This window comes from Lissotriton vulgaris, chromosome 7 (assembly GCF_964263255.1).
Source record: "Lissotriton vulgaris chromosome 7, aLisVul1.2, whole genome shotgun sequence".
Lineage (NCBI taxonomy): Eukaryota > Metazoa > Chordata > Amphibia > Caudata > Salamandridae > Lissotriton > Lissotriton vulgaris.
Genome location: NC_141695.1, coordinates 114702880 through 114719610, shown reverse-complemented (window position 1 = coordinate 114719610; position 16731 = coordinate 114702880). Strand labels below are relative to the sequence as shown.

At 45.1% G+C, this 16731-nt stretch overlaps 1 protein-coding gene across 2 annotated transcripts in view; it reads right to left on the bottom strand.

Annotated features, from left to right (window-relative positions):
- The window catches only part of CADM4 (cell adhesion molecule 4), a 1184622-nt gene that overhangs the window by 285662 nt on the left and 882229 nt on the right, over positions 1 to 16731 (bottom strand). For both annotated transcript variants that reach the window (XM_086929780.1, XM_086929781.1), the window contains exons 3-4: positions 12683 to 12835; positions 11962 to 12096 (exon numbers count right to left, since the gene is read on the bottom strand). In XM_086929780.1, the coding sequence (XP_086785906.1) occupies positions 11962 to 12096; positions 12683 to 12835 (288 nt within the window). The remainder of the gene's footprint in view (positions 1 to 11961; positions 12097 to 12682; positions 12836 to 16731) is intronic.

Below are 16731 nucleotides of genomic sequence, written 5' to 3'. Positions count from 1 at the left end.
ACAAATAAATAAATGTAAATCAATTCCCTCCTGGCGGCGGGGGGGCCTGGACTAGGAGACAGCTGTGGCCCGTGGAGCGAGTTGCGGTGGGGAACAAAGGCTGGGCGGGTGTGCTAAAAACCGAAATATGGATAATTGGAGGTAAGTAAACAATTTAATTAATAAAACGAATTTCGTAGCGTGCCCTACTTACCTCCAATTATCCATATTCCGGATGTTAGCAGTCCCCACCCTGCCCCTCCCCCGCCCGCCTTTGTGACTCACCGCAACTCCCTCCACGGGCCGCGGCTTCTAGGAGATGTATGTATAGGCATTTATATAGCGCACTACTTACCCGGAGGGTCCCAAGGCGCTTCGACCGCTGCGAAACCCTTCCTGGCTTCCCTGAGAGATGGTCCCTTAATGGGTATCTCCAGGGTGAGACCAGGCATCCCCGGCGGTCTGGTGGGGCCGTTAGTGAAGATGAGGCAAGCTAATGCCCAGAGTTGCCGAGTGTGATCGCTGATCAGAGTGGGCACCGAGGCGAGAGAATTATCGAGTCCGCTGACCCTGGTCCAGAAACCTGCCGCGCATCGAACCCTGGCCCCGGGCTGTCCTCTGCTCTCGGGTCTGCCGCCTCTAACCATAGGTCACTGCAGGTTGTAGGGTCGTACCTGCTCAGATCGAACCAGAGCCTCAGGGACAGAGGTGCCTGCTGGACTCTTCCAAGGGGGGTAGGGGTATGGGGGGGTGGTGCTCTCAGCAGACATCTTGTCTGCGGGTGGTCAGCACGTCCCACAGTCAGGGATTTTCTCGAGGTCCTGGAACACGTGGGCAGTACTGGGCAGTACCAGTGGTTGGCACTCTGTCCTTTCTCTTTCTGACTTGGAGTTCCAGGTATTGCTTCGTGTGATGGTTGCCCAAGACTACTAAACTCCCTACTTCATCAGACAAGGCAGGCGGACCACTGAAAGTGTGAGCCAGGCTCGAGCCAGGCGTCTGGCTCAGCTCGAGGTCCTCTTAGAACCTCGAGCCCAAAACGAGCCGAGTCTTTACAGAAGGCTGCTGAACGTGTGTCATCAGGAACTGTGGTTAGATTCCTGGCTTAAGCTCAGTATCCTAAAAATACTGGCAAATCTCTCTGCGCCTGAAAAAAAGTGTATCATCTTTATCCGTTATGATAGCTGGTATATTCTTGGGCGATCTTGGCTCTGTTTAAAACTGTCCAAAATAAAAGGCAGATTCTGCCCGTCAGCCACACAGTTCTCTAATCCTTCAAGAAGAAAGGACAAAACATTAACCTTTGATGCCGGGAAGAAAAACTCATCTACTGCCTTCAATTGTAAAATGTGAAACTTCTGGGATGAATCCCAGCTTCCATGCTTCATCATTATGTGTGATCTGAGGCACATATTTTATTTTACTGAGCTTCCTGTTCGTTCATTATCCAAAAAGAGAACACCTTCAAATAGGTACGTTCAGGGAGAACCTCTTGAGTCTGTAAAGTTACTCCACCTACAATATGTATCAAGGTCACATATAGGGTACACTTGTCAAACGAACCTGTCTATTAGTTCACTATCAGCACTGTCATCAGGGCGGGAGCAGCAGTGGTTGTCAGTTCATGTGTAAAAAGCCACTTTTAATACTTTTCATTTAATCTGGTGTATTAAGGTAAACACATCTGTATGTTAAAAACGGTGTTTTTTTTGGCGGGGCTCCGCTAGTGCAAGGGCCCTAAGAGCCAAAAAACGCTTGGCCAGGCTCTGTCTGTTCATTTGTTTGTTCGCCCATATCTACAGAGTAGTGGTGGGCAAAAATTCCGCTCTGTCGATAGAGATCACAGGTTTTTGCCCACTCCGCGTTCCTCTCGGAACACGGAGTTCCAGCAAAACTCCACCAATCACTGAGTGGCAGAGTTTTTTCTTGTGCGTGGTTAGTCAATGTTAAGTTGGGGAGCGCAAGTGAGAATTTGCGTCCCCTAACACAATTGGCGGGTGCTAGAACGCCTCCTGGCAAGATTTCTGAACGCTGGCGGTTGCAGCTGGTCGCAACCGTTCATGTTGAGAACGCTGCTGCTCAAGTAGAAAATATACTCGAGCCGTAGAAAGAAGCAGCGCCCTCCGGCGTGCCGCGTGGTGCAGTTCGCAATTAATTTACAGCGCAGAACAAGCTCCCAGCTCTAAAAATCAGCATGAGCAGCGAGGCGTGACAATTTCCACATACTTGTCTTGGTAGAGTGGTGTAGCTCACTGGTCAGAGGCGGCTGACCCGGAAGCAGAGGTCGACCCGGGACCGGGGTTCGATTCCCGATGAGGCAGGATCTTGGGCCATGGTCAGCAGACTCGATAATTCTCGCCTCGGTGCCTACTCCAACCATGGGTCCCACTCAGCAACTCTGGGCAATAGCTTGCTTAATCTCTACTAATGGCCCCATCAGCGCCGGGGATGCTTGTCTTCACCTTGGAGATGCCCAGAAGGGACCATCTCACAGGGAAAGCAAGGATGGGTTCCCCAGCGGTATACAGTGCCGGGACGCCCCTTTGCTGGGGCAGCTGTGCGCTTTACAAGTATACGACATTTAACATTTACTCATGGAACTCTGCGGAATCTCGCAGAAATTTTATGTAACTCCGCAAAGTGAAACTGTCACATAAAATAAAAGCTACTTCCTGTGTTTTTCCTTTTTCACAAAAACCGAAACAGAAGGCAGAGAGTTTTCTCTCTGTGTTTCTGTGTGAGGATCAGTAGGGGTCGGTGCTGTGAGGAGGACAGTCCCCCGGTGAACTTACCGGCTCTCACACTCTGCCATTCCTTCCTCGGTCTGCAGGTCTTTTCAGCAGTTTTCACTGCTTGGTGTATTTTATGTGGTTTTCAAACCACCAAGTTGTAAATCTGGTGCTCCCCAGGGAAACCTCAAGTGCCCTCCATTATTGGGGGACCTTTAGACCCATCTACCACCCCGTTGTACACAGGAGGTACCTCTCCCAACTCCTTGTCATACGTTCTACTTGGCGGCAACCCGTGTAGACTTGGGGCGCAGAAGCTGCCTCCAAGCACGATGTTCAAGGGTTCCATGTCTAAATTGACTTCACCGAGCTCTGGCAAAAGAAATCTTTTAGTTTTTACTAGTTTTTCAGGGAAGTTAATGTGAGCAGACAGATCAAGTGCCACCCGCCCTTCTCTGCTCCTTCTTTCACAAGGACTGTCATGTTAAAATTCACAGAGCCCTATTCACAATGGTAAATTTACTCACAAGTAAATCCAGTAGCGGCCCGCCCCCTGCCAAAGTGGTGGGCGGGCTGGGGCGGAAGATGGAGGTGGGGAGGGTTCAGGGGTGACAAAAAAGTAAATAAAGAAAAAAAATTACCTTTGCGCTGCTGCAGTCTGCCACTGCATCACGCTTTTCCTGCTTCTGGCCCTCGGCACAGGCTCCCAGCCTGTCCTGCGGCCAATCCGGAAGGTGCACTCGCATGAGAGCAGCTTCAGGATTGACCTAAGCACATCATCTTGCGCTCACAGGCAGACTGGGAGCCTGTGCCTGCCCTCTCCAGCTCCAGAAACGCAGGTGGGCCTGAAGAGAGCCAGGAAAAAGCAGTGTTAAAAATCATATCGCCAGACGCGTTTCGAGGGTGATCCTCTCTTCAGTGGCGTTGTTGCAAACAGACTCAGAAAGCACTGATTAAAGTACACTCGGTAGTTTCATCACCTCTTTTCCTGGATGGTTCCTGCTGGCAGGCTGTCTCCCAATAAAGTGAGCTTTGAACTTACCTTCGTGTGGCAATGCTTCAAAGGAGTGCCTGTGTTTGATGGAATACAAAACGGCCTGCTCGGTCGTGAAGACAAGCCCACCGCTTCAGCGGTTCTCTGGCGGCATCACATCGTCCTGGCTGTTGCAGAACAAAGAGAACTGGTGCCCTTGCAGAGGGGAGGCCAGCTCAACAAGCTCCGGTTGGCAACCATAAAGCGGGACAGGTGCCGCCTCGAATTCATGCATTAAGGATGGTTGCGAGTGCAAGACAAAGAAGGCGCACCCACTGGGGATTATTATTAATGACACTACATCACCCACAAGGCCTTTTGCGAGGCCACGCCTATCGGGACAGGTGATGAAACTACAGAGTGTACTTTAATCAGCGCTTTCCGAGTCTGTTTGCAACAACGCCACTGAAGAGAGGATCACCCTCGAAACGCGTCTGGCGATATGATTTTTAACACTGCTTTTACCTGGATGTCTCCCAATAAAGTGAGCTTTGAACTTACCTTTGTGTGGCATTGCTTCAAAGGAGTGGCTGTGTTTGATGGAATATATATATATATATATATATATATATATATATATATATATATATATATATAGAGAGAGAGAGAGAGAGAGAGAGAGAGAGAGAGAGAGAGAGAGAGAGAGAGAGAGAGAGAGATATATATATATATATATATATATATATATATATATATATATATATATATATATATATATATTCACTGTAAAAACCATAGGTTATAGACCATATATAGTTAGGAATTTGCATTTACAAAACCTTGAAAATTCACTGAAAAAACCATAGGTTAGAGACTATATATAGTTAGCTGGACATTTTATTGATATAAAACCAATGAAATTCCATATATAGTTAGTTGCACTAACTATATATTTCGCGCATCCGCAATCCAATGCTGATGATGTCACATATTACATCATTCATGACATGGTCAGTGACATCACTGATGACATCACTGATGACATCTCAAATTACATCACTGATGACATCACTGATGACAACATCCAGTGACTGTATGTTTCTTTAAAGTTAAAATATGTCTTACATATTGAAGAATGAGTGGATGTTTAAGTGTCTGGATGAAGGATTTAGTAGGTGCATGACTGACTGTATGAGTGAGTGATTAAATGTGTCTCACTGAGTGCATGGGTTAATGACTAAACTGTCTTAATTTGTGCATCATTATGTCTGTTGTTCTGTAAACTGCTGCATGTGTTGTTCAGTAGCTATATGAGTAACTATATGGGTTATTGATTGGTTGCCCAAGTATTTGTATGGGAGACTGAGTGTGTGTGTGTGTGGCTGGGAGGTGTATGACTCTGTGCATAGATGTGTGAGCAGTTGATTCACTAGATGTATGGGTTCAAAAGTGCACGTGGAAACAGCTGTATGGTCGGTTGACTGTGTGCATGAGTGTATTGGTGAGTGAATGGATATCTCAGTGCTACATGTCAAAGTAAGTACATATGTAAAACACAGTACATGTGAGAGTTGACATATATAAATAACTGTGCATAAGAGCCTGTGAATGTGTGAGTGGCTGTATGGATCATTGTGAACTTGTATCAGGGATTGTATAAGAGAGTAAATATGTGTTAGTATATGTTTGAATAAGTAAGGTGTGTATAACTGCATAGTTGAGGAAATGGAGGTGTGATTGATTCTTTGCATGACTGACTAGGTGTGTGAGTAACTCCATGGATGACTGACAGTCTGTTAGTGTCTGTTTACACTGAGTGTATCTAAGGTTATATTAGAGTCTGAAGAGGTTCATGGTATTATCACATGAATGATGTCATCAGTGATGTGATCAGTAATGTCAAATGAGATGCCATCAGTGATGTCATCAGTGATGTCATTTGAGATGTCATCAGTGATGTCACTGACCATGTCATGAATGATGTAATATGTGACATCATCAGGATTGGATTGTGGATACGCGAAATATATAGTTAGTGCAACTAACTATATATGGAATTTCATTGGTTTTATATCAATAAAATGTCCAGCTAACTATATATGGTCTCTAACCTATGGTTTTTTTCAGTGAATTTCCAAGGTTTTGTAAATGCAAATTCCTAACTATATATGGTCTATAACCTATAGTTTTTTTCAGTGAATTTCATTCGTTTTTTAAAAGCTAATATCTATAGCTGTAAAATATATTCTTTATTACGTGACGTATCACGTAGCCACGTGAGACGCCTCATGACGCGTCGCATTACCGTGACGTATCGGCTCTGCAGCGCAAACAAAACCCGTAACATAAGCGCGCCGGAGCACGCTTACAGATATATATATATATTTTTACCTTAATTAGACAAAATCCACACGTGCACATATCTTGAGGCCTTCAAACAAACAGTCCTTACAATTTTGCCAAGTTTGGTGGAAATCTATTCCCTTAAATTTTATTTTACTATTTCTCTTGGTTTTCCCCTTGTTACGCTTACCGGAACGCTACCCGGTACGCGAACCGGACGCTCCAAAAACACAAGATTGCGGACTCCTGTTACGCTGCCGGTTAGCTGCCCGGTTCGCGTACCGGGACGCGCCTCTACCACGGGCACTTTAATATCCCCATATATTTAACAAGGTTGGAGAGTTAAGGGATTTTATCCACTGGGGTGGATGGAAGGGTACTCCCAATCCCCTGGTAAGGTAACTATATAACAAAATGAAGGAGTATCACCAAAGATAAGGCTGGACAGCCAATAATGGTGGAATGAGACACTAGTGTAAAAGAAGAAGTCCTCCTTTGTTTTTAAGGAACCCCTCACTCACCGACCTGGTCGGTGACATGCTTCATCATCGGGGCCACCTTGACAGCCGAGTGCCGCCAAGGTGTGCTGCGACACCTGGAATACAGTGGAGCGGGTATGTGGGTGATGAATGTGAAAAAAGAAAAAAAGTCAGTGAGTTAAAAATTGTCCTGGTATGACTTATCCAAACATTATTTATTCTAAGACTACTGGACAATATTAAAAACAGTGTATGATACAATAAAGGCTTTAAAAGGACCTAGTGTATCTGTGGTATGTGTTGGGTCTACATGTTTCAAACCAAAATGGGAGTTACCGGTTTTTCTTCAGGACCAAAATGATGTAAAAGGAGTTGGGTGGTCAGGGTCCACTAACACCCTGCCATACCTGCAACCCTTTCAGGACCCAAAAATAGCAAAATTGCTATGTGGGTAAAAATATTTGTAACACAAATGTGGTTACAAAAAATGCAAAAACTCCTCAATGGAGAAATGTTTGCTGCACGGGGATTAAAGGGAGGCTCTACAGTTCAAAACGTATTAGTTTCCCTGATAGAAAGTCGGCAGATCACCTACTCCGCTCCCTCCGTGTACCCGTTGAATATTTTTACCCACATAGCAATTTTGCTATTTTTGGGTCCTGAAAGGGTTGCAGGTATGGCAGGGTGTTAGTGGACCCTGACCACCCAACTCCTTTTACATCATTTTGGTCCTGAAGAAAAACCGGTAACTCCCATTTGGGTTTGAAACATGTAGATCCAACACATACCACAGATACACTAGGTCCTATTAAAGCCTTTATTGTATCATACACTGTTTTTAATATTGTCCAGTAGTCTTAGAATAAATAATGTTTGGATAAGTCATACCAGGACAATTTTTAACTCACTGACTTTTTTTCTTTTTTCACATTCATCACCCACATACCCGCTTCACTGTATTCCAGGTGTCGCAGAACACCTTGGCGGCACTCGGCTGTCAAGGTGGCCCCGATGATGAAGCATGTCACCGACCAGGTCGGTGAGTGAGGGGTTCCTTAAAAACAAAGGAGGACTTCTTCTTTTACACTAGTGTCTCATTCCACCATTATTGGCTGTCCAGCCTTATCTTTGGTGATACTCCTTCATTTTGTTATATAGTTACTTTAATATCCCCCTCATCAATCCTAGGGGGTCAGGAGGGGTCTACCTTGCCCCCTTTCCTTCATTTCCCCCTTCGTTTTTCTCCACCTCTTGTCTCTCGATCCTACCGAGAAACAAGATGGCGGCCGTTCCGGACTGTTTATAATGTTGACAGACACCGATACGTGTCAGGTACGCGAACCGGGGCGCTAACCGGAGCGCTGTTACAGATATATCTGTTTTTTAAAATGTTAATTTCTCAAAATCCACTGGACCACATATATTGAGACATAGCAAAGGCACGTCGGGCAAACCATATCTACAATTTTGCCAAGTTTCGGGTAAATCCATTCAGCCGTTCGAGCTAAAAGTGATTCCAACCGCCCTATGGAAAAATGAATGGGAAAAACGTGTTTTGGGACCCCCCCTTTTTTCTCGGCCCCCCCTTGACGAAACCCCCCAAATTTTTAGGGGCTGCTCAGAAACAAAATGTGCCATTTTCCTGAAAATTTCAGCCAATTCCATCCACAAACGCCAAAGTTATTCGACAAAGAATTTTCAGAAATCCCATAGGAAAAAAATCCTAACTATATATACCTACTGGCGACCGCCAGTAGGTAATATATATATATGGCAGAAAAACGTCTCCAGCAGTCACGCAGGTTTGATAGACGAGACGAACCCAGGTACTGGTGCTGATTATTTTATTTTGCTCTCCACCACACCACCATTACGCGTTTCGGCCAAGCATATATATTTCAAATTCTTTTTTTATAATGTAATTTTTTTTATTTCAATTCCCTGTCTCCATTATTTTTTATGGGAGTGTGTGGGAGACAGTACCTGTGGGTGGCCATGTTTGGGGCTTCACTTACTCCAAGGCTGGGCTCTGGTATATTTACAACTGTTTTGTCACATTTAGTGCTGCATGCGCTTTAGAAGTGCAGACTGTGGGCATGGGTGGGCCTAACCGTTTTAAGGCCAGTGTTTGTAGTAGGCAGTCTGTCCCTAACCCTCTCCTCACCTTTCCTTAACCTGATCCTATTTGTTGTAAACATTCCCTATTTTCCAATCACTTCTCCTGGCCCCTGCCACATTTACTACAAAGTAGTAAACTTACACGTTTGAGCATTTCCCCACAGGAATGATAGGAGAGGTGGAGATGTTCGCATAGGTTTGTGAATTTCATTTTGCAGTAAATAAGTTGTATTATTGTAGCACTACTTTACATAATACAAAATGATTTTCCTACCATTTCTCCTGATCCCTGCCTCACTTAATACTAAGTAGTAAATTTACACGTATGAGTATCTCCCGACAGGAACAATAGGAGAGGTGGAGATTTTCACATGCGTTTGTCACTTGCATTTTGCAGGAAATACGTTGTATTACGTTGTGGAGAAGTGTGGCTCACTGGTTAGAAGCGGCAGACCCTGATGCAGAGGCCTGACCCGGGACCAGGGTTCAATTCCCGTCGCGGCAGTGTCTTGGGCTCAATGTCCGCGGACCCGATAATTCTCGCCGCGGTGCCTACTCTAATCATGGGTCCCACTCTGCAACTCTGGCCAATAGCTTGCTTAATCTCCGCACCGGCCCTAATCGCTGAGGATGCCTGGCTTCACCTTGGGGTGCCCAGGAGTGGGCGCCACAGGAACAGGCCAGGATTGGTTCCTCAGCGGTACAGCGCGGGGAGACACTGCTAAGTGTAACTAGGCGCTTTATAAGCTCAGTTACTTACTTACTTACTGTAGTACTACTTTACATACTACAAAATGCAGTTGTGAATCAGGCACACAGAGTTTAGAATCCTTCTAAAGCAAGCCACTATTTGCAGAGCATGCTGGGAGCAGGATTGGCCTGCCTCCGCCCAGCAACATGTGCCACTACCCAGTAGTAAGAAAGCTGCTCCAACCTGAGCAGCTGCTCTACCTGTGATTGCAAGGGGATAGCGGCTGACTGGCATGTACTGGACATAAAATCTCTAATCCAGCACTTAGAAGACATTGACTGAGTCCGTACCTGCATGAACCTTGCCCTCATGTCTTCCCAGATTTGGGGCTGAGTGCCACCAGGCCTCTCCAGGCTGTGGTTGCTTTTCTGAAAATCTGCTCTGCTGATGCCCTTATTGGTCCAAGGAGGCACTTTCCGAGTGCCAAGAAGCTGTCGCTAGCACACTCCAAAGACCACCCCAGAGGTGCATGTGATCTTAGGGGCACGCTGCTGGGCAATCGCTGCCTCCCTGCGCCAACGTCTCCCATTACAATGCTGTGAGACGTCCCCTGCGCCTGGCCTGCCAGTTTCCAGTATCCAACAGGCTCCTTCTGGTATAAATTTGAGCCCGGTCCATCGTGGTCCTCAGTGTCGGGGCGCTACTGAGCCACACATGGAGCCTCCTGACCCGGCCGTGCTCTGCAGAGACCCAGAAGGCTTGCTTGTTAGTAAGATCTGGAGCGCGAAGAAGGTGCTATGTGGTTTGTTTTCTGTCTCTAATCCTTGTACATTATATCCCAAATATCTGCAAGGGTGAGAGTCAATCAGCATTTGTATAGCACAGCACTGTAACCCCTAGGGGTATCTCGGCGCTGTGGATGTGACGTCAGATTAAAGGTCAAAAACAAACAGAAATAGGCAAAATACCAGCAAGAAACGAGCAGAAGGAAGCAGAATAAAGGTCAGTCGCATGCAGAAAGAGGCAAAATACAGGCAAAGAAAAGAGCAGATTACATCAGAATTCAGGTCAGAAATTAGCAGAAAGAGGCAAAATTTAGGCCAGAAACGAGCAGAAGGAAGCAAAATAAAGGTCAGAAACAAGCAGAAAGAAGCAAAATACAGGCGAGAAAGAGCAGCTAACATCAGAATACTGGTCAGAAATGAGCAGAAGGAGGAAAAATAAGGGTCATAAACGAGCTCCCATTGGTAAGATCTGTCCTCCTGGACTCCATATCTTTGGTTCAATGTCACCCGTGACTCGGGATCACGAGATGGTTTGGTGGTTGAAACACTCCACCCATAAACAGGCAGAAGAGGCAAGAAGTCTGCTTTAAAAACTGGAATGAGAACTTTGAAATCAGAGCTACAAAGTGTTGAACATTTCTCCAAGGTTTTCCATTGGGTACATCAATTGCATTCTGGGTTTTGGGGGTGGATGACGTATTTAGATCAAGGTCAAGATCACAGATGCGATTATAAACCACCCAGTGGACGTCAGAGCCCGTCCCATAGGGAGGCACTGGAAGTTGTTTCCTGTGACAAAGGATGCTGAACCTTCTAGTTATCAAGACTTGGTTATGAACAGGGCAGCAATCGTGGTCTGTGTAATGACTGCTGACCATGGACACAGGAGACTAGAGTTTGATGCCAACTTCTGCACTCAACCACACTATGTGACCTTGTGGAACCCCTTCAACTCTCGATGCATCAGGTTCATTATCTGCCAACACTGGATCTGCCTGAAAACTGGCTAAAACGTGTATTGCATATTAAATTTATACCTGCACATTAGAATTTCAATCTCACGCTGTACATTAGAGGCTGAGTGTGCGAGAGGCATTGTGATAACGGATAGCTTTCGCTGCTCGACAAGTAGCTTGTGATAGACACAGATAGCCTAAAGTAAAGGCAGACAGCAGTCAATGAGCCAGACACAATCACAGGCCAGCGATAAGCACAGAGAGGTCCACCATTGAGGTAATGCTACAGGCAATGGGTTTTTGTTGCCATAACACAAATAACATATATTAGGTCAAGACACTGCAATATTACTTTGCAAAATGTATCAAGAGAAATCTTTGCAAGTCTTGTTACAGTGTAGGTGTAGTACTCAACAACGTAAAATAAAGGGTATGAACACATACGCCATCTCACCTACTATTCCTGTAGAGGCTCCTCATAGCAGTGCACTCTGGGTACTTTACCCTCAGTTGGAGTATTTTCAGCGTGGGTGGTACACTTGGGTGTAAAGAGTGTTCTACACTCGTGGCGATGGTCCTGCTCGGGACAGGAGCAGGTAATAGGTAGTGGGGTGCTCATAGTAGGGTGCACTTTGCCTAAGGATGTTTAAGGTAGGTGGGTGCACAGACAGGGTGAGGTAATCTTCATGATTTGCGCAAAGTCTAAGAGAAAGTTTCCTTGGAAACTGGGCTCTCTCTGGGTGAATGCATAGAAGGCAATGCAGGTGATATTTACAACACTGACTCAAATGACTAGAATCTACCACCCTCCGAAGAGAATCTATAGCATTGAGTCCTACATTGATTCCTCTGCCTAAGGCGCTTCGTAAGACAGAAACCCAGAGAAGCGGTGAAGATCCCACACTCACCTTTCAACTCTCTCCGGTCGCGGTACCAGCGCAAGGTGGCAGCCGGTCTGGTGCGATGGGCGATGCAGGTGAGTTCCACCTCACCGCCTTCGACAGCCTGCTCCTTCACCTCTACAGCAGGGTTCTCGGGTGGCACTGCAAGGCAAGTCCTAACATTAACAAAGGCAGATAATGAAAGAAAATACAAAACTCAGAATGGGAGAGAGAGGGCTATGAGTGATTGAGAGGGAGGCAAGAAAAGTGTTCAAGTTGCTCTGTTACTGGTAGCTCATTCAGTAGTCTTGCCTTGTAATCCTTGTAGTTGTGATTGTCTCATAATACATTCAGGACAACAAGTACCAGAATGCAAATGAAAACCCATGCTGAATGTGAAACAAACATGGAATTGGTGCACGTGAGAGGTCGGTGAGTGAATGGTTGGCTTGATGGGTGAAGGAGTGCAGGAACATAGCAAAGGTGCCATGGGGTATTATACAAGCAAGGTAGGTGGGTCCTCTTCACCCCCATTCCGAAGGAAAAGACTATCATGACTAACAAACAATGGCCCCTCATGCCCTGAACCCCAGTGTCACTGCACCAGCGGCACAACTGATAGCCACAATATGGAATGAGTGAGGACGGATGTGTTGATAAGTCAGGGAGAGGGATGGCGTAAGTGGCTGACAGTGAGTGAGGGTAAGAGGGTGCAAACAAAGAGGACAAAGGAAGCAGGTAGTCTCACCCAGCACAGTCAGCGTGGCGATCTGGTGGTGTGTGTCTTCCGCGTAGAGCTGGCAGAAGTATCCACCCTCATCGTCCAGCTTCACGTTGGACAGAATGATCTTCACATGCTTCTGGTTGAACTCCACCAGTTGGAAGCGCTCATCCTTCAGGGCTGGGGAAAGAGGAGGAGCAACAGATGAGGTCAGTACCATGGTCAACCCCTCACCAGCGTTAGATTCACCCCTAGTCAACAATTACACCATCACGTGGATGCAGCTCCTGGTAATACCTTGAGTAACTCCTCATCAACACAATGAACTATCCCTCATCAGAGCCTGTCATTCCTTCACCAACATTAAGATTCAACTCTTGTCAACACCTTGATCCGATCCCCAGCCAACACGTTATTACTTCCCCAGCCAACACAATGACATTAAGATGCACCACCTCTCTTATACTAAGAACAGTCACTCACCAGCACATTATCAAGCCCTTGTCCAACACTCTGATGAAGGCCTCACGCACATTGATCAAGATCTTACCAACATATCAATCAGCTCCTTGGCCGTACCACAACCCACTATCAACTACTCACAAACACTGTGATCAAAGTCTCACCAACACACCGATCAACAAATGACACAACCCTTACTCAATAACTTGCAACACTATGAATGACTTCTTTCAGAAACACTGATCAACTGAGGGACAACAAACTTGTCAACCTTTGACAACACCATGACAATCTACCACCAGCACCACGGTGAACAATATCTCTCTGACACTGTGACAATCCCTCAACAACACCATGACCATGGAATGATGAGATTCTGTGGCATTTTTTGCATAGTTATGGTTTACTGCATTTGCAACATAATCCATCACCTGGCACATAAGGATGACTGTCAGGATATTGGAAACAAAAATAATGTGTGGACAGAATATTGTGTTCAAAGTATGGAGAAGGTAAGTGCAAATAGTTAAGCGTAGATTTACTATTCTTAACTCCATATCAACGTACCTTGAAGTTATATATATCATCAAGGTACATATATGTGGAGCTAAATATAGTAAAACTTTACTTACCTATAAAAACTTAGCTTCACAATATTTTTATCCTCAATATTCTTAACACAATATTTTCCCCTCAATATGTTTGTTTTTGATATTCTGTGTAAACAACCTTCTTAATCTGCAGACTTTAGCCAACAAAAATGCTTCTAGCGCAAATGGATCAAAAGTTACTAAAATCGCAGCAACATATATTGCCGCACGGTGGAAGGGCATGCAAATGTTTTACTGGTAATTTTTCAGGTGATTATTCCTGTATTTGGAGGTCAAACTAGAAATAATGAGGTGAAACCCATGCCCAGACAGAGTTAGTGTGTGAAAAATGTCAAAATTATGAAGTAATACTATCTCAAAATGGGACATATTGTTTATGTTGCATAATTGGCCTTTTCTTTGTGTCGATTTGGACCTCTCCTGCTGCATAATTCTAGTGGCCCTGACTATGACCCATAATCAAGGCCTCATTAACATTAAGGTGAACCTCTCAGCAATAGCCACATTCCCTTTTCAATACTATGTTTAACTCTTAGCCACCCATATATCCAGCTCTCTGCCACATATCAGTCAGACTCTCACCGACACCCCAATCAATCTTCTGCCAACACTTTGGTCAACACCTCATCAATGCTATGGTTCATCTCCGGCCAACATTAAGATCACCGACGGACAACACCGCAACCAATCCCCCAGCAACACCATCACCAACTGCATGTCAAGACTCCAATTCTTCTCTTGTCAATGAAGTGAACCCCCCTAAGCAACACAATAACAACTCCCTGGCCAGTGTGATGAACCCTCATTCACCCATACACTAATCTACCCACCGCAAACACGTCACTTAACCACTCACCAAGACATTCATTTACCCTTTTCTCACACAATGACACTCTTCATCTGTTTTACCTCCCACTCCTTTGAATTCTCTTCCCCTGGACTTTGGTAAAAAGAAAATCCCCCAATTCTAACCACTTCTGTGTTTCCACAGTTTCCTTCCTCATAGATCTAAGAGTCCTTGGTGCAGGGGAAACTCCGTGAGTGGCAACGCGCTTAAGAAGTTACCCCACACATAACAGAACATGATCATCTCCTGGTACATGGTGAAATCACTCCACACCAATGCGGTGACAATAGCACCGCAACACCACGATCAACCAATGTCAATATGTCATCATCAATAATTATATTGTTTAGAGAGAAATAGGTCTTCTTATCCTCGGTGCTGAACATAGTCATAGCAATTCGTACAAAACACTCACAGGTAGAAAGGCAAGACACAGGGCCTTGTTTAGATCTCGGCGGGTGGGTTACTCAGTCACAACGGTGATGGATATCCATTCCACCGAAGAATATATCCCATTACATCCTAGGAAATGTATATTCTGCCAGTATGTCAATCACAGTTGTGACATAGGCACGTAGATAGGTAAGATATGAATACTGATATGCAACATGTAAACATAACACAAGCAAAGAGGCCATCAAATTTATGTAAAATGAATCCTTAACAACCTTTAAGCCGCGGTCAAAACACCGCGGTGCCATTACGACGCGTCTTTTACAACGCAAGTCGTTACCACGACTTGTGCTGGAGGGTGCTCTAGACTAAGGAATAGTAGATTTACTATTCCAACACCTTCCCTACTGTACGTAGGCTGGAGTTGGAATAGTAAATCTTACTATTCCTAAATCCAGCACCCTACAGCGCAAGTCGTGGTAATGACTTGCGTTGTAAAAGATGCGTTGTGATGTACCGCGATCATTTTGATTGCGTTGTAACATCATAAATCCAAATGATTTGTTGAAGCATTCACTGGTACCGACAATGTAGACCTACTTTCATGAAAATGGCTGATCCATTGGCAAGCAAATGGAAGTCAAGTGTTATCTCTCTCTAGAGAACTGGTTGGTTTTGAGAATTTGTTTGAAATCTGTTAGGGAGGGGATATTATTGTTAATGAGGTTTATTGAGCGCACGAATACCCGAGGGTGTGTTGGCGCTATGAACACAGTAAGCCCAGCCAGCAGTCTAATTCTGGAATAGCCAAGTTTTTAACCCTTTCCTGAAGGTGGTGAGGGAGCCTGAACTTCTGAGCTCAATAGGGAGCGTAATCCAGAGTTTTGTGGTGCCGTAAAGAAAACTGGGGCCGCCTGAGCCTGTAGATTGAGTTCTAGGTACTGTCAGGAAGGATGGTTGTGATGAGATTTGGCAGAGAGTTCCACAGAAGATGCTTTATTAGCTGATAGGCTTGGAACCTGGAAAGAGCACCAGGGGGATTTCAACAATGGAAAGGTGCAGAATGGCTGACATCTAGGAGGCAGCGAGGGCGTGACGTGACGCGTAGGGAGGAGTTGATCCAGGAACAACGTTGTGGACTAGTACAAGCCTTTTGTCATGCATCCTATTTTTGGCTACCAGCCGGTCGACTTGGTGTTTGTATGCCAAGTTCTACAACCTCCTGCTGCAGGTTGCAGTTTATCCAGGAGGTAAACAATTGACAATTTTTTGTATAGGAGTCGAACGTATAAGTGAGGAAATCAGACAACAGAGTGTTTTAGCAGCTCAATTTACTGAAGATGAATGTATTGATTAACAATCTAGGTTCTTTGAATTTACAGTGGTGGCATATTTATCTTGCCTTAAGCATATGAATTGAGCTGCTCTTGTCGGCATTGGTGACGAATGACTTTGGTCGATATAAGGGGCATATATTACACATAAAGGGTGTGAGAAGGAAATGTAATTGCTTTTGAGATAGGGATGTGGGAGGGGATTGAGGAAAAATGGGAAACCTTAGTGCTTGAATAGTTCAACATTAGAGATTGAAGTTGAAATGCTCCTACGTGTTTTGATAGTGTAATACAATGAGATTTTTGGATCCCAGTTGCGGTATGGGGGTTGGCGGCAGAGCGGGCCTCTCTGGGTTGGGAGTCTGGTAAGTGGGGGGAAGCATCAATAGATACATATTTAACCTCAACTGGTGTCCTTCCTTTACTTAA